This window comes from Lonchura striata, chromosome 4 (genome assembly GCF_046129695.1).
Source record: "Lonchura striata isolate bLonStr1 chromosome 4, bLonStr1.mat, whole genome shotgun sequence".
Lineage (NCBI taxonomy): Eukaryota > Metazoa > Chordata > Aves > Passeriformes > Estrildidae > Lonchura > Lonchura striata.
This window is the reverse complement of record NC_134606.1, coordinates 58,427,640-58,455,242: the sequence shown is the minus strand read 5'-3', so window position 1 is coordinate 58,455,242 and position 27,603 is coordinate 58,427,640. Positions and strand designations below refer to the sequence as shown.

At 40.7% G+C, this 27,603-nt stretch overlaps 1 protein-coding gene across 4 annotated transcripts in view; it reads right to left on the bottom strand.

Moving 5' to 3' along the window:
• FAM13A (family with sequence similarity 13 member A) overlaps nucleotides 1–27,603 on the bottom strand; it is a 140,178-nt gene that overhangs the window by 99,109 nt on the left and 13,466 nt on the right. For all 4 annotated transcript variants that reach the window (XM_077782973.1, XM_077782974.1, XM_077782975.1 and 1 more), the window contains exons 4-5: nucleotides 24,565–24,745; nucleotides 5,593–5,752 (exon numbers count right to left, since the gene is read on the bottom strand). In XM_077782973.1, coding sequence (XP_077639099.1) covers nucleotides 5,593–5,752; nucleotides 24,565–24,745 — 341 coding nt within the window. The remainder of the gene's footprint in view (nucleotides 1–5,592; nucleotides 5,753–24,564; nucleotides 24,746–27,603) is intronic.

Sequence of the window (27,603 nt, the reverse complement as noted above, 5' to 3'; positions counted from 1 at the left end):
TTAACACAATGCTAAAATGGTCCCAGACATGAAATAAGAATAAAAGAAACTATCCCGACTCTGCAGGCTTAGCCAGGGCAGTGTAACATGGATTAGAAATGGATGCCTTTTTTCCTGACGTAAATGAAGGGCTGCTCCTGTGTCTGCTGAGTGTATAACCCTGAGGTGACAGGGAAAGGGACTTATTTAGAGGGAGCCCATTAGTTGTGGAGTTGGTGGCTTCTCAGAAGTTTCTCCCAGATCTTTTCAAGGGATTAAAACCTCATGCTGAGGAAGGGAAAGAAGCATCTACAAGTGAAGACCTAGTATTGCTCATGGGGGGTAATCAGCTGAAACATTGTGGCTTTCAGTAGAGATGGAACTTTAAACTTAGTTGCAGAGGGACCAGTCAAGCCAAGATAGAGAACTTTGTGACAATCTCACCTTTCTTTCCTACCTCTCCTCAGGGATAAAAGGCTCAAATCTTACCTCAGTATGAACGATCTGCTCAGAGTGTTCAATGGGAAGGAGCACTTTAAGCTAAGTTAACTGGAGCACTCTCCTTGACAAAACAAAAATGCACTTCAGGGTCTTGCCTGGCTAGGACAGGAACTGCACACTTTGCACACACCCAGAGGTGCAGCCACACCTGCAGCAGGGGACTGCCTGCATGTCAGAAATCTCAGAGCAGGCTTGCACAACACTGTGCGTGCACTTGTGCTGCCATTTAAAGTGCAGAAATCTACTCGGTCAACCCACCCTTCCCACTAAAGTGGCAGCTCTGGCTAGAAGACTGGAAACAAGCAGGATAAAAATGCAGGAAGGTAATTGCATCTAAAATAAGTTTTTTGAAACTATTTGTTCTTGCAAGAATCAGTAGGAGACCAATTTCTGCAGCTCTTCAGGGACTGAAACCTGCCTGTTCAGAGGTTATCAAAATGCACCTACAATATATCAGAATGATAAAACTGTACATGTATTTACTTGACTTTGTAGGACCGACTTTCAGTTTTATTTTAATGTTTTATTACATTAAAATGATTTTAATGTTATATTAATTTTAAAATGAACTTGCTTTTTCTTCTGCATCAGGTGAACAGGGTAAGTATTCTACCACCCAGCTGGGGAGGAATGGGAAAAGCTTTTTGCATTCCTGTTCCAAACATGTGATCAAACCAGGAATAGCATTACATCCTCATAATGTCAGTGTTTGTGTGCCAGTGCAAACATTTATGTGTTCTGAGCTGACTGGTTCTTGAAACTAGAAGTGCTGTGAAGAAGGCATTGGAGGGAAAAGGTCAAAATACAATAGAAAAAAAAAAAATCTTGTAACCCTGCATGACTAGGTAAATAGAATATATGCTTTATTTGAAGACAATACTGAGCTATAAACCATGCTATTAAAGGAGACATGTTTCACCTCAAGCCAGCGGAAGGAATAATTCTAGAAATCTCCCAAGATCATAGTCTGCCTGCCAAAATTTTCCTTGCCCCTTGAATATAAAAATCTTCACTGCCTATCTTTGATCATTAGAGAAGCTTAATGACTGTTATTCCAAGGTCCCAACTCATTCCAGTTGTAGCACTACCCTACTGGCTAGTGCTACAACATAAAACTACATGCAGCTGCAGTTCAAACAGCCATTCAAGACCTTTGCATATTAAGAGTCCTTGTTCAAAATTATAATTTATGTTGTTACCATAGGTTTTGTAAACCTATTTCTTCCAGAAGATTACAAAATTAGCAGTATTGCAACTCAAGACTGACTAATAGTTCATTACATGAATTGCCATTCAGTTTACTAACACAAAAATCTATCAGGATTGTATGGATTCACACTAGGAATTCTGTTCCAAAGCAAAATATAAGCATTATTTTCTTAGGAACCCCTGACATTTGTAATGCAAAAATGCACAATAGTGAACTGTTTGCACACAACACTGCCTAACAAAAACCAAGTATTTATGATCCTGACAACTTGACCACAGAGCAAGCACCTAATCAGAATATTCAACCCAATTCACCCATTTCTCTCTAACTAGCAGAGCCAACTGATAAAACGACTGAGACTCTTACTGACTTAGGAAATTGAAGTAAAGCTTGGATTAAGGATTGCAGTAATAGCTGGTTGCAAATGAGACCTGTAAACTCCAATAAACTCCAGTTTATTTCAGAATTAAAAAAAAAAACAATAAATCAAACCCCATAATTCTTTTATTATAAGGCATTTCCAAATATAGATATAGCACGTTATACTTCCACCTGCTGGTCACCAAGCTGGACAATCATCTGGTATCATTCTAATAAGCGGAACAAAATCCTTCCAGGCAAGGTGTCATGAACCCAACAGTCCAATTTCCCATTGAAACTATTCTAAGACAATTTTCTTTTGTTAAAATTGTACTTTTTAAAAAAATGTAGATGTTTCCAAAGGAACATTTTCCACAATTTCTAACTATAATGTTACAATATGCCTCAGCAATGAGCAAGAGGAGGCTATACAGCCCTGAGAACAAAGCAGGCACTCAAATGTAACTTGCAGAGATTTCTAGCTGCCTTATTTTCTGAATTATGATCCACTGAGAAAGAAAAAAAGCTAAGAAATCCTTTTTACGTGGCACAACTTGTCTTTCCCAATGACTGAGCAACCTTTGAAAGAAGAAATGTAACTGGGCTTAAGATGGTCCTGTGCCTCCTCAGTGCACATACATAATAAGAATGGTAGTTCAACTATCAACAGCCCTACAAAATCACGTCTCTTTTTCCCATCTCTAACATGAACTTTCGGCCTCCTTAAAACATATTTTCTTTCACTTGCCACAGTCTGTGCCTGATTCAAATGCTCTTACTCCTTCTGGAAGCCTGCAGCATTGTTGATTTCCCCTAGATATGACCAACACAGTAAACAAGATGCAACTTGCTCCACTGGAGCTGTTTTTCCTTTCCAATACACTGCTCCAAGAGAAGCTTGATGCTTCTATGGTTTCATCTAATGACCAATATATTCTAGTTTTCATTTGACAGCAAGAAGAGTGAGACGGGGCTGTGGGAATTCAGAGAAAAATGTAAACATGGAAAAGTGAGGAAGTGAAGTGGGAGTGAAGGCAATCATGGGAAAGGTAGCAGTGTAGTGACTCAGGGTGAAGTGCTGGCAATACAGTCAGGGATGTGGGGGAAAGGATGATGGAATACCCAACAAGGAAGTGAATGAGGTAATCTAAATCTCTCCTCACCCTCTTGCTGCTCCCAAAACAGAAGCTAAAAAAGTAAAATAAATGCAGATGAATTTGGTAAAAGGCAAGTCTACAGTTTCTTCACTTTCCTTGCCATTCACTCCCCCACCCCACCATCGTTCATGCTTGAATGCAATACCCTTAAAATCAACAGGGCCTAGGTTTATGAGAGCACTGTCCTGAGCATCCGGCATTCTTCACTCCTTACAATAGGATTATTTGGAAAATGCCTATCCACCTTCCTGTAGATATATCAATGGCTTTTCCAGAAGCAGTAACTTTGCCTACAAATAGCTTGCTATTTTCTGGACACTGTGACACAGATCATGACAAATAACTCTCTGAGGCGTTTGTTCTTATATAACACAGACGAGTTTCTACTCTATACAATGGTTTGTGCATTAGCAATCTGGCAATCACTTTCCTCTACTGAATCTCATTATCATTTGGTTTTCTCTTCAAGTGTACCATCTCTAGTTTATTATACAAATTGACCAGGATAGGGGATATTTGCTAGGACACAAAAAAAATGTAACATTTGAGAATAATATGAAGCATCCTTTCATTAAGCCACCTGACAAATTTCAAGAAAACCTTCTTAGTACCCTTGCTACATGAAGTTAGATGATTGTCCTTCTTGTGTTTGAGTATGCGCCTTGATTAAACTAGAAACTTCCCACCCAAATTAGATGAACAACAAACAAGGTCAATTTTTTGCAGCAGGCTACAAGCAGAATTTGGAAAATACCAACAAGGTCCAAAGATGCAAACACAATGTGAACCCTTGTATTTAGGCATTAGGCTCTCAGGCAATCAGCTGTCTCCTGAGGCAATGCAGTGGGCAACACTTCCCATCTCACTTGAGTAATTACATCTTTTAGCATATTTTTTGGAGTAATTCTGGTTGTCACCACATAATTTGATAGCCTGTGTCTCTCAACAGCTGTAGGAAATTTCCCAGATCTCCAACCTTCTGCAATCCCAATTACTACTAAGTCCTTAGAATTGAAAGACTATCTTGACTTTTGGAACTGGCTGAGGCTTGAAGAAGGAAATACATCTGAAGCTTTTCTTCTGGGTCGTTTTTGTTTGTTGTTTTTTTTTTTTTAATATGTTCTTTTCCTGGTTCTGCTGCTGAAATGACCACCAGTGGCTAAATATCACTGTCACTGGCCAAGCACAGCACTTCCACTACCTAGAAGTTACTGTGACACTGGTCAGCTATCAGTGATCCTGCCTCCTTCCACAGAAACATTTCAGCTGAGTGCTAGTAACAGCTAAAAGACAACTAAATACAGCTAAATACTTCCTCACTGATTCACCCGTAAGAAAACCAGCAACCATTCTAAAAGCAGCTGAGCCCAACTTATACCGATTCAGCAGACCCTCCTGTGATACATCACAAAGGCAGAGATGTTATCAGCTGATTTCAAATAGCAGAACCTGGGCTCACACCAAACTTCCTGTTCTGTCAAGGTCAAAGACACTGTATTTTTATAACTTATTTTATGACAACTTCTATTCCAGATAGTGAAGGCTAAAGTGATTTTATCAGTGGGTAAAGCCCTACCAAGGATAGGCACATAGTTCAACCCTTCCAAACTCAAGAATTCACACCCTGTAAGAGAGTAATTATCAGCACAGTTAACACACAATAAGAAATGAGGCAACTGCAAACCATCCTCATAACCATTTCCTGCAGACTTGAGGTTGCCTCCTGTGGTAGAGACAACACAAGCCAGAACAAGGCACTTTTGGCTGCCCTACTTGTCAGCTTTCGAATTTGAAAATCCTTTGATGTTACACACGAGCCCTCTTCCCATCAAAGGCACAATACTCTAACTACACCACTTTTCTTTAAGAGCTCTGATGTACTTCCTTTGAAGAGTAACTCTTATTTAATGCTTCTCTTCAAGTGCATTCAGAAATGTCTGAGTCAGAATACCTGACTTTTAAACTCATGTGCATGTTTGAGACAGGCAGGCTTCATGCAAAGGCAAAGGTTAGAAACCTCACACTGTCCTAGAGTACCAAAATTCATCATCACTGAAGTACACCACTATGACAGAAGCCCTGAACACTTCTTAGAATTATTCTGTCTCCTCATTAAAATACATTTAAATTTCAGTGAATATATTTCTTGTATAAGTAAGTGTGTAGCCAACAAAGAATAAGATGCTTAATAGAATGAACTTCCACACCAGTCATGAAAATTAGCCTATCAGCAGAATCAGTGAGTAAACTGCATGCCAATAAATAACACAGAACATTATTACAAGAGTTTGCCTTCCATTTATCTAAAAGATTTCTGAATTGAAGCCTGAAATAAGCCTGAATTATTGATCTGCTGTGAGAAAATGAAATATTAGAGATACTCACTTTTACCAAAATTATTTTTGCTAACTCTTCGCATACAAGCTTTTCTTCATCCTTCTTCAAGCCTTCTAATTCAAACAAGGTATTGTAATTTTCCAGCATTTTTGTCATAATCTTGTTGCAGATCTCCTGTTCCTTTATCCCTTCAAATCCAGAGGGCACACTAGAATTGGAGAGATGACAAGGCAGAGTGTTACAGGGACTCAACAAACAAAATGTCCTGCAGAGGGTCTCTGTAACATTCCATTTGTGGATACAGGCTGGGTGGTAGGTGCAGGAAACTTTGAATTGGAAAGGAGGCCTGTGCCTATGTTGGTAACAACTCTTACAGTTTGTTTGCAGTTTTTCTTATCGATATTAAATGCAAGAGCTGTTGACTGATCCACCCTCTCCAGGGAATCAAGGTAGGGATAGAATTGAGACAACCACCAAATGAGGTGCCACCAACTCTGCTGTAAGCTGGATTTCACAACCCGCAGTGCAAACAGCTCAGCCATTTAGATGTTCTGAACTGTTAATTCAAGCGTCAGATTCCTCCAAAACCTGGGTTTGTGATAACCTCAAAGGTACACAAGGATAAGTGAAAAAATTAAGAAATCCCAAATGATAAGCAAAGCACTGAGTATTAAACAAGGTCTTTGCCTTCAGATGACCCAATGCTGTACACCAGATTTTTTAACCTAACTTCTAAGTTATCATTTCTTTTGAAAGTAGGGTCATAACTCAAAGGGCTTTCTAAAACATGGAGATGGATGCTGCCTGTTGCTGAAGAGCCTAAAAGATTAATACAAAAAGTGGTTCCTAAGCTCCATTTTCTGGGAGAATAACCAACTACTTGGCTGCTGAAGAAGTGGCTTCTTTCTCTCTTGAAACAGGCCCCTTTGCAGTTTATCACAGACCTTAAAGGCACACAGAAACGGAAGATACTGTATGTATCTGCATGTTTCCTTATGTATTTCACACAACTCTCTCAAGCAGCAAAAAATGCATGTCACTTGCAACAGAGCTCGTAATTCATTGAAGCTTCTAGTGATCATCTGCGGGTATATAAACTTTCTGCACACTTTATTGGACAGTTTTATTGGCCCCAAACTAATCTAAATTCCATTTTAATGCAAAAATACAATATCTGAAGAATCTTCTGCAATCATTCAGTGCTACCTATTGTATAGTATTTCCAGCAGTTGAAGTCTTCTCAGTAAGATACAAAGTGGCTTCATGCATGTGAATTTCCTAAATACCTTAAAAAGTTGCAGAGACTGATGATCAGGAGTAATGAAATACAGAAAACATTTAGAGTGAAGAAACAGAGAAGCCAAAACAAACAAAAAAAGTTTCAAGTACCTTTTGGCTGAAGACAAGAAGACCTTATGTGAGAAGAAAACACAACCCAAACCCCCAAAAGCAAAATAAATTCCCCCTGAGCTATCTTACTTGAAAGAAAACCATTGCTTACTGCAAGGAGTAAATAAAAATTAACAAATAACTACCTACTCTAAGGCTGTAACTGCAGTTTATTGGGGACAGATGTGCATTTCAACAAGAAGGATCTTGATGCTCCCAGAAACTTGTCATCAAAAAGTGCCTTTTTGTAGGGGTGTCTTGGTTCGACAAGACAGGAGTCTGCGAAGGAGGGCTAAAGCCTCCTGTGCAATGGAGAAGGTAAACCCCCTCCCTCCGAATTACTAGGAGTTTTAAATCAAAAGGCTCTCAGGCAAAGATATGGGAATGGGAGTAACAATTCTTTACTAGGAGAAAAACTAGACAACAATTTAAAAAGGCAAATGCAATCGGTACAAACAAAACCAGTGAAAAAAGTCCACAACCTGAGGATTCAGGATGCCAGTGGCAGTTCTGCTGCGACGATTGCTCCCCTTGCAGTGGCTGATGAATTGCAGCTGCAGTGGTGATCTTTAGAAGGGTATAGTTTTCCTCTGAAGATCTGGTGGCAGTGGGGCCGGTCTTCCTCTGCACTGGGGTTGCCTCCAAGCTCCGCCGCCGTTGCCTCACTACGCTCCGGCTGCTTTGCTGCTGAGGGCCGCTGAAGAGAGCTGCTTCTCTGGCAATCCCCCAAAGTAAAGAGCTGCTCTGTCCCCAAAAAGGTACCCCCTTATATCCAATAAAAGAGTGCTTGGCTTCCCCCTCTGGGTGGAACATCTCAGGATGGTGTTACGTTACCAGCCCTGCATTGAATCAGTCAATGGCCCACTAACAACCCATTACCTCTTAGGAGCAAAACGGGTTCTTAGAAAAGATAACAAAACCTGCCCAACAGGTTTGCCTTCAACAGATGGCAAATAGAATACAACTTATCTTACAACCCAGGACAAGGGGCTATTCATCCTTCTCAATGCTTTATTCATACATCTTCATGTCAACAGGGAGAGTAACCCACTGCAGCAGAACACATCTTTCTAAACTCCGAAAGTCTTTATTGCTATCATTTCAACATTTAATACATGCTAGAGTAGCAGGACCTGAATTTTAAAGGATTTAATTATTTTACACTGTAGAATATTGGCAACTGTAAAAATGTGTCAGTCTCATCTGATTGATTTCTTTAGTGTGGAAGTTGACCTCAGACTAAATGAAGAACAAATGGGCCAACTTCTATTGATGGATGTGCATGCAAGCTCAGGCCAATTCACTCTGAAGAATGCCACATATTCACTAAAACTTAGTAAGTGGCCTGAAGAAAGTGTATGTATGCAGCAGGCCCATGCAATTATCCTGATTGAAGGAAACCCCTCTTGCTATGCTAAATGATGTGCTCCAGTGTTGGCATGCTGCAAAGCCTGCCTGCTTGCTAGCTGAGGCAAATCCTATTACCTTCCTGATTCGTTTCTCCAAAACAGAGTACAACTTAAGTAATGGCAACCCTATGAATCTCATTCCCAGGAAAAGGACTTAAAAAGTAATAGAGCACGTGCAAGCCAAAATAAAGACTCCAGATAGCAGAATTCTCACCTCAGCCACATCTGCTGGGAAGTACAGCCAACAGTTGCCTACTGGCAACAGCTAATACAAAAAAAACTCTATCTGTTTGAAAAACAGTCCAGTCTATAAAGTTTCCATAAAGCAAAAAAACTTAATTTCTGCCCAATCCCATTACTTTCTTGCCCTCCCTTCCCCACGCTACCTTGTCAGTAAAAATTTTTTAAATCAAACCTGTGAAAAACCCAACATCCTATTCTGAACAATTCTGTATGATTAGGGTGAGATATATATGCAAAACACAAGGCTAAAGCTCATGGCTTCTGTCTTTTTTAACACCTCTCTCTGAGTATAACTAAGCAAAGGACCATGAAGTGATTTATTTTAATGGAAATGTAACATATTTTATTCATGTTATAAATTGTGACACGACAATTTGAAGTGTCTTAATCCAATAAAGCAATTTTATTGAAAATAGCAAGCGAGTAAGGCAGGCAAAGCACAGCGCTGGGCGGCCGGGGAGTCTCCTGCTCCACCAACGGCGCGCAAAAATGTTCTGTCCCAACCTTCCTTTTATCCCTCCCTTCTCCTTGCAGGCGTGACTCTCCAGATGTAGTCTGAGTCTGGTCGTTGTGATAGCTTCCAAGTCTCTTCTTTTGAGATACAGCGAGCAGACCAGATACACACACCCAGGACTCTAATCTCAACCTCCTTATCACCTTGTAAGCAAATAAGCATTTCAAAGACACACCAGTACATTCTTATGCAAACCAAGGTAAGCGAGTATATCACAGTGAACAAATTATTTTCCACTTATCTTAATTCCCCCCTTTTTCTTGTTCATCTTTATTTTGTTCACTGAATCTTTGTAACTCTTGGTGACTTAGTATTAGGGTCTCATCTACATTGTGTATGGGTTCATATTTTGCCCTAATGAGCATTAAATGTGCTGCCTCTAATCGTCCCTTTACTATTTTTATTGCCTTATTGAAGATGCATGGCCCAAAGGTCAGTCCCAATATTATCAGTATCAGAGGTCCTGCAAGGGTGGATAACAAGGTAGTTAACCAAGGAGATTGATTGAACCATGATTCATACCAACTTTGCTGTGCCTCTCTTTCCCTCTTTCTCTGCTCTAATCTTCTCCTTAATTCTGCCATGGTGTCTGTAACAACTCCAGTATGATCAGTGTATGCACAGCATTCCTCCTTCAGGGCTACACACAATCCCCCTTGTTGTAATAATAGCAAGTCTAAACCCCTTCTGTTCTGCAACACCACCTCAGATAGGGACCTTAATGATTTTACCAATCCATCGATGGCCTGCTCAATTTTACTCAGATCTTCATCTACTGAAATTCTTAATGCTTTAAATTCCTTTTGTTGATTTACTAGGGATGCCACCTCAGTTCCAGCTCCTATTCCCCCGATGGTAAGGAGAGTTGCAATAGTTAAGGCAGTGAGGGGTTCCCTTTTCATTAGATGGTGTTCTGGCACAGTTTGTTGTTCATATATGTAGTCACTTGTATGGTAGGTAATTCTGGGCATAATCGTTACCTGGATGCAGTAGTCTTGGCTTGGATTAAACAGTTTCAGTGAGATGCACGGTGTGACACCCAGAGTGTTACATACCCACTTAGTGTTAGCTGCTGGCAATAGCCAGTCAGCCGGTTTCTTCCCACCTGTTTCTATTACTCCACAAAGGTATTCTCTTTGTGTTGGGATTTTTCCTATGCATCTCCCTTTCCCTGTTACCTGAGCCAAGGTAAGCCCCGGTGTTGTCTCTTTACCCTTTTTCCACAAACACTGATTCGGATTAGTTCCATTCACTCTTCTGGGCTTTGCAGTGACCCCTATGGCTTCATAAAATGGGGGTCTTAAATTATAGCACAGCCAACAGTCTTCCATCAGTTTTGGGTTGGTTCTATTTAGGACACCATAACTCGCTTTCATAACCTTCCAGAGTATATTACCCTCCTGGGTTTTTTCCTGTTCGTCTCCTGAAGTGTTTTCATTCTGAATTTTATTCTGGGTCTGATCCCTTTCTTTTGTTTGGTTGGCTAAAACAACCTCCTTTTCTAATAACACTGGGTTTGGCCCTACAGGTTCAGGATCAGGGGGCACAATTTCCTTCTTTATAAATATTAAGCTACCAAAATTGCCAAAATCAGCCGAATATAAACGAACGCCCCAAGTTTTTCCAATTAACCATATACTATCCTCTGGCCTTAATGCAGTAATTTGTATATTCCTGCAAATATTTTCTGGGGGTTTATGACCTGTCCAGTAGCCGGGAGGAATACAACCATCTGGCTTCCAGACCACCTTAATGTATGGATCAGGAGTGGGGGGGTCCCATGTACCAGCTATTGTTTCACAACCCCAATATGCACAGTAATATTGTCCAGGACTATTGCAATACCCTTTACCAGGATTCGAAGCAGGACACATATAAAACGATGAAACCCAATGGGAACCCCAACGAGTACCTAAGGATGCCACAGGTAACTGGAAAGTGGGAGCTCCAGCTGTAGTATTGCTCCTTATAACTCGTGAATCCTCCCATCTTCCTAAAGTCCACTTGAAAGGTTCATGAGTTGTTATTTCCGCAGTATTACAAGATATACAAAGGAAAATCACAAGCAGTAAGCAAATGGCATGTGGGGTCTGGTTTCTCACACTGCAACAATTATACCCTTGTGACTTCTTTCCTTCTATTAGCTGGTTATCACCAAAATACCCTTGAGCCCAAAAACTATTTCTGCCTTTGTTACTCCCAGTCCCGGGGTAGTTCCGCAAATATTGCTTGCGTATTCCGTCCTGAGGGCTCCTTCCTCCACAGCTGTTTACTCCTCTGCCTCGCCCGTCGACTCGGGTGCTTCGAGCCACAGGGTGTACCATCTTCTTGGCAGCAAGAGTATTCTTCAGGAGGGGATTTATGCCCTCTGGTGCCTTGCCGCATGCAATAAGAACGCCAATTCTGATCTTTTACCTCCGGTGCGGTACAACTGACCCCTTTTAGGTCTTTCCTACAAAGGCCTTCTATGATCTCTGCCACAAATGTGCTCGGCTCGTTTGTATGGTAGTAGTAATAGTCTAGGTGAATGCCCTTTGAGAAAATTTCCCACCACTCTTTAGATTCCAATCGGATTTCCCCTCTAGTCACTTTACAGGTCAGTACCCAAGCTGTAATCTCTCTTTGTACGTTCCAACAGGAATTGCAAGTTCCTCGTGGGGGATACCCTCTGTTGCAATGTGACCACCACCGTTCCCCACACACCTTACAGATATAGCATACAAAAGGATAGCAATTACAATTTTGATTTTTACACTTTACTCTAACACTTGAATTACTAATTAGTCCACTATCTAAGTAATATAAGTCTGATGTGTATTCAATCTGATAAGAGTCCATTAGTTTCTCTGTAACTTCAATTTCAGGTTCCCGGGAGGACTGGTTATTTGCCACACAGTGTTGTTAACTGGTCCTTTTACTCGACTGGCATGTGTCCATCCTCTTTCTGCAGTCCGAATTGCAGTTTCTGTAGTGAGTAACACAAGATAAGGACCTTCCCATTGTGGGTTTAGTGTAGATTCTTTCCAGGATTTTATTAACACATAGTCTCCTGGGTATATTTTATGTATTTTTAAATCTAAAGGGGGTCTTTGCGTAATGATTCCTTTTTCCCAAAGTTCATTGCGGCGTTTCATTAAGGCAATAATATATGAGGTTATTTTATAGTCCTTCAACTGGGGGTGGTCTCGGGGTTCCTCCAAATCATATGGCATGTGGGGTCCCCTATCAGAATCTATTGTTTTTACTATCCCATATCTAGGGATTATTTCTTCTAATAATATTCTGACCACTGTCTGAGCAGTAGTCCGAGTAGTGGGGTAAGCCTCTACAAAATGGGTGAGATGATCTACTATTACTAACAAATATTTATATCTACCCACTTTAGGCAATTCAGTGAAGTCTATTTGTATTTTGGCAAAAGGCCTGTGAGCTAATTCCCTTCCTCCCATGGGCCTTTCCCTAAGATGTTTTCTGTTTACTTTTTGACAGATCAGACAATCTCCCACTACTCTTTTAGCCAAATCATAGATTCCAATACTCATATATTTAGTGGCAAATTGATCTACTAATGCCTGAGTTCCCCAATGAGTCTGGTCATGCAATCTTTGCAAAATTTCTGAGGCCTTGCTTTTAGGTAATCAGTTCTCCCATCTGGGAGCTTCCATTGCCCTTCAGACCCCTCCTCAATTCCCATCTTTTGTAATTTTTCCTTTTCTTGAGTGGTAAAACTATATATTTGCCATTTTTCTTTGGGGGAGTCCACAGATACAGTGTCGCTCTGCCCCATGTCCCCCCAAGTTCGTAGGGCTGCTTTCTTGGCTTCTTGGTCAGCTAAATTATTTCCCCTGTTTCTAAAGTCCAATCCTCTCTGGTGTCCCCTTAAGTGGACCACAGCAATTTGAGCCGGGCCCCTTAAGGCATTTAAAACTTGGACAATTAGCTCTTGATGAATTAGATCTTTTCCCTGTGAGTTTATAAGTCCCCTCTCTTCCCAAATTTTCCAAATGTGTGCACTATCCCATATGCATATTTAGAGTCTGTGTATATTGTTCCAATTTTTCCTTTTAATAACCTTAAAGCCCTGAGTACTGCATATAATTCACAAGCTTGTGCAGACCAGGAGTTACTTAGTGGTCCGGATTCAATTACCTTTAAATCTTTTTATGGATTTGCAACTACTGGAAACCGGGCCAAAGTCCTCTTATTTATTTCTCTTAAATCGTGCACCAATCTGTAGGACCAATCTGACTTCTTTACAGGCAGGATGGGAGTATTGAAGGGAGACATACAGGGCTCTAAAAAGCCCTTTTTCCAATAACCTATCTATTTCAGGTTTTAGTCTTAATTTTTCCTCCCTAGGGATAGGGTATTGTTTTATTCTTACGGGTTTGCCAGGATCACTTATTTCCACTGAGAAAGGCTTAATCTGCAATTTCCCCACCGTTTCTGGGGTATACCACACCTCAGGATTAATTTTCTTTTCATCCTCCACCCTTAAAGGGCAGAGCTTTATTTGTAATTCTTTATTTACAACTTCTAAATTAATACCCAATTCTATTATCAGATCTCTCCCTAATAAATTGTAATCTGCTTCAGGTACCAGTAGTAAAGAACCTATACCACATTTGGAATCAGTTTCTACCATCACATCCTTGATAACAGATACCTCAAAGGGCTCTCCTTTTGCCCCAATTACATGTACAGTGTCAGATGACTTTTTACATCCAAGCGGCAAGGCTTGCACCGTGGATCTTTTAGCCCCGGTATCCACTAAAAATTCCATCTCTTGTTGTTGGGGTCCCACTTTAAGCTTTACCAAGGGCTCCTTATGATGTTTCTTTACATACGTAAATAACCCACCTATTTTAAAATATCATAGCTTAAATAATAGTGTGTACACAATGATTTCAAATTACTTCCACAGAAATGCAAGGGGGAAGAATAGTTTTTGTAGTAGACATTTCATAAAATGACTGCACACCAAGCTGAATTTGTATAAGCTGAGGCAGGAATTCACTCTTCTGAGTTTAGATTGTCCTGGCATTATTCCAGCTTAGGGGGAGAGGATGGAGTCCACAACATCATTGATGTGGCTGCTGTCATTTTTAAATGCACGAGGTTTCACAGCATACAGCAGGAAAGCAGAGACCGCATTTGAAGATCATACAAAGGATCAACCAGTTTCTGATTAAGAACACTTTTTTTTTAGTGTCTTCCCTTAAATGCAGAAAATAAGTATCAAACTAATGAACAGCCTTACTAAGAAGTTGTTACAAGCTCATTAACTGTGTTTACATCCAAAATTCATTGAAAGGAAAGGGCTTTTTGCCTTTCAGAAGCAAATGAGCTGAATTACTCAGGTCATGTTTTGCACTCCGGCTGATTTTACCAGTGCAGGCACCAAGGCTTCAACACATGCAGTTCTGACAATGTCTGCAATTACTTGTGAAAACTATTCTTGCACACATTGTTTCCCTGAATCTCAGACCTACTTAAAATAGACATAATGCTCTGGCTGATAGCAATTTCAGTATTTTGAAAGTAATAAGGAAGAACTGCTTAGAAGAAGTTATTTGTGCTGTAACTAACAGTTGTTTACAATGTCTCTAGGCACAAAACCCCATCATCTGTCATTAGCAGACAGTGATTTCCAGTGATGATATCAAAGTACTGGTTATTGAAAGGGAGCTCTTTCTATAGTACACTTCCCTGGACCATGCTCCCTGCTAGGGAGACTTACCTCAATACTTACTTCACTGTGTACCTAAGAAAACAAGTTAAGCAGAGCTCAGAATGAATTGACTAATCTAAGAACTTCAAAAAGCGGCTTCCCAACCTCAATTTCTGTTCCCCCAGACAGTAGCAGCAGCAGTGTGGGAAGTGTCCTGAAAGGGTGGAGGTAGGACCATGTTTGAACAGTAAGTTATGTGACAACTGTACAATTAAATGACAATAACAATACATTAATACTTTTGCATTTAAGAATTGAAGCTGCAGAAGCAAAAGGCTTCTTAAGGAGGGCAAGATAATGTGGTCCATTATAAAAAGCAAGTAAAAGCACTGCCAGCATCTCGCCCCATACAGGCTCCACAGCATGTCCCAAAATCTTGAAAAGGCTGAGCAGCTACACTGCAGTGTGGGTGGAAGCAGAAATTTTGGCACTGGAGAGTAATGCAAGAGTGCAGCTGTCCAAACAAGGGTGGTTTACACCATAAGCTCCATCAGGTTGACATTTCCAACCCCACTGCCACCTCTGGGGCTGGCAGTGAAGGGACCTTGCTGCTTCTCTGCTGGCCTGGGGCCTCACACCCCTAATCTTCCTTAAAGGCCTTCTCATCCACTATCCGTTGTCTGCATCCCCTCTTCATATGTCCCTTCTTTCCACAGTAGAAGCAGACAATTTCACGACCTCTTCCTTTTCCTTCCCTAGAAATATAACTCTGCTCCCGATTCTCCCTTTGTTCTACATTCCTTGCATGGGGATTAGGGTTAGGCCCTTCCCGCACACTTCCATACAATAATGTATCATTTTAACTTTGTCTTTCCCTTTTCTAGATGGGAAAGCATCCCAATTAATTATCATCAAACCCAAGGGGCTTGGGAATCTGGGGAAGCTTAGCATGGGTCCCCTCTCCCATGGGACCAGAGGGCTTGCTTTTCCTCTGTCCCATCTTCCGGAGTGCACTCAATTTCTCACACACGTGTTCCCCTGGTTCGTGGCCCAGCCCCTCACGGGGAATGGAAAACGCACTAATACAGAGTCCGCACTCACTTGGTCTCCACGAGACCTCTCACACACAGCACTCCGGGAAAACCACCCCAAACCGAGCGGGAAACCGGCCTATACTCACGCGTCCTGCGTCTTCGCTGGTTCTTCGTGCACAAAGTTTACAGGGGTAACCGGTTCTCCTTTGCCCGTTACTCAATTTAGGTTCGTCGGTGGAGAGTGATCAGAAAGCCTGGGGCAGCCGGGCCGCCATAAGGGCGGGGCGCCTCCCGATCGTCCCGTAGCGACTGATCTACTTCTCCATCCGAGTCACGGCACCAAATTGTTATAAATTGTGACACGACAATTTGAAGTGTCTTAATCCAATAAAGCAATTTTATTGAAAATAGCAAGCGAGTAAGGCAGGCAAAGCACAGCGCTGGGCGGCCGGGGAGTCTCCTGCTCCACCAACGGCGCGCAAAAATGTTCTGTCCCAACCTTCCTTTTATCCCCCCCCTTCTCCTTGCAGGCGTGACTCTCCAGATGTAGTCTGAGTCTGGTCGTTGTGATAGCTTCCAAGTCTCTTCTTTTGAGATACAGCGAGCAGACCAGATACACACACCCAGGGCTCTAATCTCAACCTCCTTATCACCTTGTAAGCAAATAAGCATTTCAAAGACACACTAGTACATTCTTATGCAAACCAAGGTAAGCGAGTATATCACAGTGAACAAATTATTTTCCACTTATCTTATTCATTGCCACCTCTCTGCCACTTAAACAGGAGTATTTAACAAAGTTTCTAATATATTTCTCCTATAATTGCTATTATTAGACCTCAATCACGATAAGGACTATTACACTCTATGAGCTCTCCATGGTGACATTTTCCTTTCAACAAATATATGCTGAGCTGAAGATAAATTTATATTATGAGCACACACCACCCTGCCTATTTATACAAAGTAAACTCCATCTGCTGCCAGACTGCATGATCTACCAGTTTGACTAGACTTTTCTGAAAATCTGTGTAAAAAAAAGAAAAAGCATTTTACCGCTATTCATTTTACAGCTCTTCTCATTCTGAAAAGTCATGACATCTACAAATGTCACTTCAACTGACTAAAAAAAGCCAGATCTGTGAGAAAATATTCTCTCACACTTCCACTTTCCTGATGTACACCCTAATCCTTGGAAAATTTTCATGATCATTTGTGAAGATCTTGTTAAAACATAACAGTATAAAACTGTTCATAGTCATCGTTCCTTATGTCTATTTTCATGTTAATTAGGCACTACTACTGTGATGCTTTGAGAGTTAGACACACAATTTACTCCAGTTATAAAATCCTCAGCAGAAGGACTTCATCCCCTTACAGTCACATATGTACAAATTACTTCAGTAGCAGTACCAGAAGCATCAGTTTCACTACCACAAACACCAGAAGGGTGCCATAAATCTGCAATTTCTATGGTTATTTCTAGAAGAAAAAGGGTTGATAAATTCAGATCTCTCTTAGCGATTTGAATGGAAAACTCCCACTGAGGTTATCACAGTGGCTTGCAAAACCATCAACAGACACACAGCATAGGCAGAGCAGGAGCAAATTCCCTAGTGTCCCCTCCCTTAGATTCCCCAGACACCTGCCCTTCCCAGAGAGATGCTCTGAGTGATCTGTGTGCAAAGCACAGCATGTCCACTTTAGGTATTTGAAAAAAATGTGCCTTGTCTAAATGAAGCACCAGCATTAACAGTATCTGACACAGTTAAAAAGGTCAAGACCAAAGGTACATCAGTACCACAAGTTTTGCAGGATATTAAAAACTGAAATTATTGGTGATGTCATTTTAAAGCATAAAAAGCAGTAGTTCTCAAAACATTACTTGGTAATCAGATCAGACTGTCAGCTCTTAATTTCAAAATCTGATACCCAGAAGCATTTCACACTTCTGCACAATGTCCTACCAGCATGGCTGGCCCACCCAGTGCAGCTCCATGCAGCTCCTGTCCATGCAGACACCACACCCACATGCTCTTTGTGTTTTCCAGACTGAGTCCATGTCTCTTTCCACAGGGATGCTCAGGAAAACTTGTCTCAAAGGGTTAAACTATAGCAAGGCTCTGTGTCACAGCTTTTACTCAGAAGTCAAGTGACCTGAGGTCAGATTAACTCACTGTGAAAGAATTTCTTACATCTCAGGCATTTAGTTAAATGAATTTACCTCAGGGTCTCTGTAACAAGCTGTAACAGGCTGAATGCAGAGTGGGCTTTCCAGACAGTGAGCCTCCAGACTCTACTGAGAGCAGTGCAGTGACACATGAAAACATGACTGCATGTGGCACAGGACAGGCATCACTACAAAGCTCTGTCACCATCTACCACACCTGGGAAATCTGCTTCAAGTGGCCAGAGAAGTAGTAATCTGTCTATAATGAGTGGAACTGAGGTCACTGAACTGATTTCCCCAGGCAGCAACTGCTGACACTTCCCTGTCACAACTGAGAACCAGAGATTTGCATGTGAAAGGGTCATCTCATTATGAATTCCCAACAGTGTTTGACACCAGCCTGTCTGAAATGAAAGATGCACATTACCATTTCCCCAAGTGGCTTTCTAGAAGCAGCTTGCATCAAATGACAGCACTGTAATCCTAATTTACAGTCACAGGGGGCTATATGCTCTATAGCCTACTTTTGCTGCTTGTACAGTACCTTTTGTAGAGAAGCATCACAGTCACCTTACCATTCTCCCAGGGAATCCTGCCAGAAATGAAGGGACTCAAAGGACAGGAAACACTGCATGGATTTTTTGTTTCTCCAGCCCCAGCAAAACATTTTGATTAGTACTTCATGCCCATGAGTCCCTCAACAAGCACAAGTGGAGATTTTGAGAGCAGAGTTGCAGTAATTTATAGAGGCTACAACTCGAGGCAGTATGTTCTGTGCCACTAGGCAGACTTCACTGTGTCTGTAACAGATGCAACCTCGGGCCATAACTCGTCCACTTCAGGTGATGAAAGGGATTTTTCCTAACACACCAGTCCACAAAGTGGTGCAGCTGAAAACAGGCATGTAGTCATGCCTGTAGACTCTGCTGCAAGATCACAGTCTAATAAGTAGCTAAAGATACAGCAACACTCACTTGAGACAGCTGTTCATCTCAGTCTGTGTGATTCGGTTACACGCTCTGCATCATTTGCAGGCTTACATCCCACCAGTCTGGGTGAAATGCAATGACAGATACAACTACTGAGATTTTGCAGAAGTGTTTTAGCTCCTGTGATACTAGAGAATCAACTCTGGGGATGTACCTGCCTGCCTGTTAAAATCTGTTCCAGATTATTTTCTCTAAGCCTGGCCTAAGTCAACTCAGTAATTCTGCTCTATCAGGATTGCTTGCAAAGTAATAAATAATTCATAAAAAATAATGGCACTAATAAATAATAATAAAACAATAGCACATAATGAATGACAATAATTAACAATAAAATGTAAAATGCAGGCAACACAGGTAGCAGAAAGCAGTTAGAGTGATGCTGCCATAAAGGCTTTACTGACTGACTTCATTTATATGCAAAATCTTTTGCTTCAGAAAATGCTCCATTTTTCATCACAAAATTACAGTGACAGTAGACATCTTAGAGAGTGCAACCTACATAAAGGGGGACAAATGGCAGTCCATAACCTAATATCACCTTACAAAAGTGCATTGCTCTCATCACCAAATGTTTCAAAGGGGAAGCTCTTCAGAAACTCTCCTTTTGATTGTATTTGAGCTGTATTGCTGAGCTCAAATATTCATGAGTATTTAATATGATTATGGATGAGAACATTTATAGCCTTGCTATATTATACTTGATGCTTTAAACTGTTGTCCTGGTTTGTAAAATAAGCTTGTATTCTATTTGCCATCTGTTGGAGGTTGGGCAGGTTTGTTATCTCTTCCAAGAACAATGGTTTGCTCTGAAGAGGTAATGGTTTGTTAATGGGCCATTGACTGACTCACTGCAGGTCTGGTAACGTAACACCATCCCATTGTGAGATGCTCCACCCAGAGGGGGAAGCCAAGCACTCTTTTATTGTATAAAGGGGTACCTTTTGGGGGACAGAGCAGCTCTCTATCTCTTTACGGGATTCCCAGAGAAGCAGCTTTCTCTCTTTACGGGATTCCCAGAGAAGCAGCTCTCTCTCTTCGGCGGGATTCCCAGAGAAACGGCCGGAGCGCGGTGAGGCAGCGGTGGCGGAGCTCGGAGGTGGCCCCGGCACAGAGGATGACCGGCCCAGCTGCCACCAGATCTTCAGAGAAAACTATACCCTTCTAAAGATCACCACTTCAGCTGCAATTCATCAGCCACTGCGAGAGGAGCAGCTGTCATTTCAACTGGACTGCTATTAACACCCCAAATCCTCAGAGTGTCAGGTTGTGGACTTTATCACTAGTTTTGTTTGTACCAATTGCATTTGCCTTTTTAAATTGTTATTTAGTTTCTCCTAGTAAAGAATTGTTACTCCCATTCCCATATCTTTGCCTGAGAGCCTTTTAATTTAAAGATCCTGGTAATTCGGAGGGAGGGGGTTTACCTTCTCCATTGCACAGGAGGCTTTTGCCCTCCTTCACAGACTCCTGTCTTGTCAAACCAAGACAACTGTCATTATAGGGTTCAGCATACTGAATACTTACAAAAAATTCCTTTACAGTGCTGGATAATATTAAAGGTTATGGCTGCATGCTCCAATTTGCAATAATTCATGTGTAAACAACAATATTCAGGACTCAATTTTCCCCTGATCCTGGATGCACATTTGTTTTGAAGACTGATGCAGGATTGGGGCTGCACTGCCTGAAAACAAAGCCCATCCACATAATGCTCCTAAGACTAACATTACTCACCGAGGAGTATTAATTCAGCCCCTCTGCTTTCACTTCAGTTTTGTATACCCAATCCATGCAGGCTCCAAGGCTGCTAGAAACCAAGGTAAGATGTTCATGCATAACTTCAGACCAGATTTTAATTCTTTCAAGTTCAGCATCTCTGAAATACCTACATCTATTCTACAATCTACCATCTTCTCCATATACAAAGATAATATACTTTTCTTGATACCCTTCATGTTACACAATCATCATACATAAATAACTGCATCTAACTCCAGCATTTTAACTGGACACCTACATTTGCCAACCACTTTTGGGGAGATGGAGCAATCCCTCACAACACACTTTATCACTGTTGAAATAAAACATAACCAAGTTCATGAGGGCTTGAATGATGGAGGCCACAGATGGAGATCATTGTTAGAGAGAGAGCTGCAAAAAATGATGCAAATGCATCCTCTGCTTACGCTGTTACACCTCATGTCTCTTACCATGCCAAACAAAGGATGGGATAAGGGCAGCAGCTCCTTTGATACCCAGCTCCTGGAGAACAGAGAAGAGAGAAAACCTCTCCATTTTAGCACAAGCTGTTAGAGCCAAGCAAAACCCACATAGCAGGTCTTAACTAAGGCCTATGTCTCTCCAGGAGCTGAAAGTCAGGTCAATGGACAATAACTTCCTCCAAGAGTAATCACACTGCAAATGTTAATACTCTACACAGATTAGCCCAGTGTCAGAAAAGACAGCTATTTTTGTTCCTTCATGCTTGTAGTTCCTCCAGGGCTGTATTTCTCAATATACTTGACCTTTCCCTTCCATCACAATAAATCTGAATAAACCAAGTTGGGAGAAAAACAGTGAACCAAATCTCAAATCTTTTTTTGAGTTGTTTGACCTTGGCCTTTACATGTTCTTGTATCTTACATCACACTTCATTATAAGTAATGCAAATAGCCATTTTTTTCCTTCTATTCATTAGAAATACAGAAAGCACAAGATAATCTTTCTTAGAAAAGCACTAGTGCAGTTTGTCAAAGAGCAAGTAAGGAAGCGGGGGAAGTACTGGGTAAGATAAAAGCAATAAAGGTTGAAGGTTTAGGAGATGGGATACATTACAGAGGATATGATGTAGAAAAACAGAATGAGATTAAGAGAATTAAAATGAAGTCCAAATATCTGGAAAGTGGCCAAGCAGCATGATTTATTCAACTGTTAAACAACTTCAGTTATGGAGTAGGAGATACAATGCTTAAGTAGCTAAATTGTCACTAAAAATACCTTGCCAAAAGAAGTCCTTCACTACCAGCAGATGGGCTTGATCTTCTCTGACACTGTGCAATAACTACATAAACTGACATCACTTTTAGACATGAGTGTGAATTTCTGACAGAAAAATCTCAGTTCTCCCTGCTTTGGCAGTATAATTGCTGACAAGTTGGATGCTGAGCCTCCTTTTCTTGTCATGGAGAAACCCCCTGTGCACGGCTCTGAACAAACAATGCAAAGCAAGAGGAGCAAATCCTTCAGCCTCCTGCCAACATTTAATTTCTGCAGCTTCTCTATGGACTACCTGCAGCCAGTAGAGAGAGACAGTCCTTGCCAAGCAGGCTTCAGGCAGCCTTACTCTGTAGCTCTGAAATGTGTTCTGAGGATCTCCTTCTGGATGCTTAACCAACCAACTGGTTAACCCAATACCTAAAAATAGTGCTGCAAGTTCTTTCCTCCCCCTATCAAATATTTTTGGTACAGATAGTCACAGTTCCAGCAATGTAAGACTGCATCCATTAAGACAGGAGAAAAGGGTATTTGAACTGCTGCTCACAATCTTTCTATCTGGAGCCCAAGAATGAACTGCCTTGAAAAGATCCAGATCTGATGGAACACATAGCTGAAATACCAGATGGTGAAACTTAGTTTAAATAAAAATCTACATCCCTAATTCTAACTTATTTGGGTCTTTTAAAAACACATTAGCCCTTTGGTAAGGGTGAAGCCTTGCTTTCAATGCCTTTTCGCCACATGAGCATTTATTTCAAGGTGTCACATCTGCTGGGCTGGTCACACTCACATACAGACTCATGAGCCTTTTTGGTTTTTCACCTTCAGTGAACTCTGCCCTCCTTAGTCTTCTGCAATGGAATGAGGTGTTTCCATCTCTGAACCTTACAAAAACTCTTATATCTTTTCCATGCTGTCTTAGGAGGAGAGATCAGTTGCAGCAACAACTATAGAGTTTTTAACGCATACACTTTGGTTTAATATTAGGAATGACAATTGCAATTCTGAATTGCAATTCTTTGCATTCTACACCCAAAAATATGTGCAGCTAATTTTTAAACTCTCCTCAAAGAAGTGATGAGTATACTAAAAATTATTCTAATAGCCGCCTGGGATCTTGAGTCATAGAGATTTAGTTATTGAACTCAAATTCTTCTAATTACTTTCTTTGTTCTGAACTCTGCTAATACATTTAGACAGGAATTTCCACACTACCCATATGAATGCAAGTTTAAAAAATTGTTTTGCTTTTCCTTGTCAGAAATTCACAGTATTGTGCTTCCAGTAATTCTCATATTCATGCATTCCCATGCATACTATTGTCTTTTGAGCATTTTTTGTTTCAGAGAGGAAAACAATTATTTTTAAAATATACTTTATCTTTTTGTACTAACAGAGCAAATGCTTTAATCCTGAAATTCACCTTCATCATCCACCAGCAACATCTTAAGATAAGGCAGCTGTGTAGTCGCTAGTACAAGCTTTAGTTTAAGTGTCTCACTCCTTTCCTAATCAATGGAAAAATATATGCTCCTTAAAAAGACAGCAGGCAACATCTAGCCTAGGTACAAGGAACTATCTCAACATATTACAGAAACCTAATTTCTATTTTCTCTCTTTAAAGAAATCTGTGTCTTTCCAAGAGGAAATTCAGGGGGATGGATTAAATTAATTGCTCCACAAGACTAAGTTTTACTAGACAATTGTTAGTCCAGAATGATGTTTTACAAATGCGAGATTGATACAAGGAACTCACTTGTCTCTTCTTGGTGATATCACACACCTTTTACAACTGATGACTGAACTAAACTGCTTAGGTGTCTCTCATGTCAAAGACCTTGGATGCCAGCCAGCGGGCTCATTGCAGAGGTGAAGGTGCTAACGCTGCACTGCATCACTGCAGTGACTCAACAGAAACCTTCTCATTCAAGACTGCTCTTGCACCTGGAAATAACTGTTCTGGCTACTGCTGCAAGCTCCACCAGCACATAAAACATGTCTTCAGCACAAGAACCCAGGAACTGCACCCAGAGAAAGAACCCAGTAAAGCTATTGTCCCCAGTAAGGAGTTCTATGTGGATCTCCAAGCTCCAGAGCAATTTCTGAATAGACTAGAAGGACAGAGTGACCACAATCATTTGCATTGGAGGGTGGACACCAGATCACAAGGCCAAACATGCAGACAGTATGCAGCATCCATCTCTAGAAATTATATAGAACCTGGGTGCTGCATTAGAGTCCTTTTCCACCAAAGATCATTTGTCAAAGGCTTCTGGAGATAAGCACTCATATCAACTGATAGCAAAGGAAGAAACCTGTATGAGTACAAGCCTCCTTGCACTGATGGAGTCTAAAGGCCTTTCAACGCTATACTTCTGCTCTACTACCAAAGCAGCAATACAAAACTGATAAACAGTTTAGCAAACAGGAAGAGGAAATGAGAGAGCAACTCTACTTCAGTTTGGCTCAAAAATAGCTTTAGCACTGAAGTTTAACACAGTGCCCCAGCCACTGCCTCCATTTGATCATTCTGACAAAGATTTCTGACATGTATATTTCTGGTCACCTGCCAGCAAACAGGGCATAGTAAAAAGCTCAACTTACTGAAAGCAGTTTGGTCCAAATATAGTGGCAAGATTGCAAAGATTCATTCTGTTCTCTACGTGATGTTCAGCAACCTTTATCAGGAACTGGCACAGGTACTTCAGTAAGCAGTAATGAGCATCAGGCAGTTCTTTAAGGAGTTCTTTCAAGTAACTTTCCTTCTGCATGTCGTTTCTAGAGTCTAGGAAAAAGAAGAAAAGAAAAAACATATGTATATGGTTTTCTTCATTGCTGCCAACTTAATTACATGGGTGAGTAAGCAGTGAGAGCTAAATTCACTCCTGCTTGTGCTCAGAGACCACAACTCCTCAGTTTTCCTCAGGGAATGTGCATGTTTGTCCTGAGGCTCATCCTGGCCACCAAGGGTGCCATTTCATTCTTACCTTTACGCTGTAACCCTTTTCCTGAGCAGATTGAGCAGTTACTAACAGTCAGCTAAAAGCTTTAAAGCATGTTTATCCCCACCTAGCACAGCTAAATCTGCCTTAACTCCCTCTCTACCAGATCTGCAGATTCCATGCTCCTTCTGGATGTCGTCCCTACTTCCCAAATCCTTCTCAAACTATTAGTTTCCCTTCCCATGAAAACCTTCAAAAATAAGAAAGCAAGAATGGTAAAACAAAGGGTCTCCTGAAATGCACAGATTTATAACAGCACTACAATTCTGTGGGTGACAACTCTGCCGCATATTCAGGAAGGAGTCTTCCTTATGGGAAACAGAACATTCTGGGCACTGCCACACTCCAAAACAAGTCAAAGTGTGGCCTCATGTTAGACAATAACCTCGTTATACTGTACAATCTTCTAGAATTTAGGTATGGATGAAAGTTGTTCATATTGAACTGAGTTACATCCAAGTATTATTAAAGTAAAAATTACATGAACTTCACAGATGCTGTGTTTAAACAGACCCAGGTGATGAACATAAGCTTGGCCTCACACACAGCTTCTATTTAATTGTGTCCCGCTGCTGGAATTGAATTCACGTGCAAAATTTTTTGCTCCTCTCCTCCATCCCAAAAACACCTTCCAAAGAATGATTTGTATCCCCAAAATCTTGGATTTACATGTCAATAGAAGCAAAGTTTTGAAAACAAGTCAGCATTGCTTTCCCTTCATATCATAACAGGATGCATTAGTCCTTGTAAATATTAATTTTGACTCTCCACAAAAGTGAAATGCTACTGAAATGTTCCCTTATGCATGAAAACCCCAAAGACTCTGCAACATCATTTTCAGACAGAAGACCTCATGCCCTGAAGGTTTCCCACACTGATCTAATTATAAGCAGTGTCCATTAGCATGAGGCCATCTGTGCATTTCTAGTACTTTTTTTCCTTATTTATCAGCCTTATGGGTTGCTGGTGCTGCTCTGCTATATGCCCTGCTACCAGCATACAGAGAACAGTGGCAGGAAGATATCCCACGGCTTGTGTTGCAAGAAAAAATAAAGAACATTTTACATTTATTTCACGTTTTTTAGAGACAAAAAGGAGGGGAACATAAACATCTTTGAACACTGTTTAATGTATGTATAAACACTTCAGAAGTCTTGTCTTTGTTTTCATCTTTCATTTCCCAGAAATATTCCAAGGCTGAGCAGAACGGTGTTTCAGGAGAGTGCTTTGAAAAGTGGCTAGCTGCAATATTATTTCTGTTTTACAATCAGATATTTCTTGTGGCTAATAAAAAGGATTTATCTTGCAAATAAATAGCAAACAAATGAGGCTTTTTATATACTTATTCACCACTTCATACAACTGAAACTTGAAGGACTTCACCTGCTTCCAGGCTTAGGATTCCTGCCTTTCCTGACATGCCTAATACTGTACATGGCAAGAAAACCTTTTAAAGTTTTATATGCACAGTGAATTCACTTTTATATGTCTGTTTTGGTGCCACCGACTTACTATGAATACTTTCATCACAGCAGGCCAAAGTTTAAAATGCCAGTCAAATTACAGGGCCAAACATTTTAACCAACTAGTTAACTATATCCTTTTCTCCTTCAGAATTAGCTGCTTCAGAAAAGTCAAATATCAAATATGCATGAAGCAGATGAGGAAAAAAAAATCTTATTTGCTTGCTTATCACAACCTTTTTTACAGTTACAGAGAGAAAAAAATCATCATGACTTTGCTACTAGCAATCAGCTTAGCAACAGAAAGAAATCTGATCTATTATTGCAGCAAAATTTCAGTAGGTTTCTGAAGGCTGTATTAAAGAGAATAAAAATAAGGAATTTCAGTACATTTGTAATAGCACTGATCAAAGTGGACTGTACAATCTCTGACCTGATGACTAATTATCTTTTTATAAATCTTAAAAGAAAACAAAACACAACTAATTTCCATGTAGCCAAAATATACTTCTAACATACTTTTCTTTAGATAACAAAGCAACTAGCACAGTGTTTTCTACTAGAAATTGCTTGCAGTTATGATAAGGAAAGCCAAAGCCATCTCCCAGAAAAAATGTACCTCTTCCATCACCATCACCCTGTTATCTAATTAGGGAATGCTCTTGATAATTAATTGCCTCTCGAGTCTCCCACTGGGACTTTAGACTGACGGGTACTTTTTCATTTACTGGAGGAATTTCCCCCTCTTCCAAACTAGGAAGATGCTAATAACCACCATAAACATTTCAAACACAGGTTTGCACTCTAACAACAAATAAAGCTATTGTGCCCATGGCCTTAGGAGTATTTTCTGGGTAGGATGTCCCTGTTCGTTAACCATGATGTTTCATGGGGTATGAATCAAGATCAAAAGTGTTATTGCTAGCCACAGCCAAACCTTTACTCATTTCTGTACTTTCAAGAACAGAGACAGATACCACATCACAAGATCATGAGAAATTACCCTAATTGAAGGACACAGAGATACTGAGTAGCACGAGGCACCAAATCCCATTTACTGAGCCATCAAGTTCCTTCTCTTTGTGAAATCTAAGAAAGAAAATAGGACTTTGCTCTCTGTCCTCCTTCTCCAGTAAAAAGACAAGGGAAAGAACTCAAGTTTTTCTTCCAAAAGAATC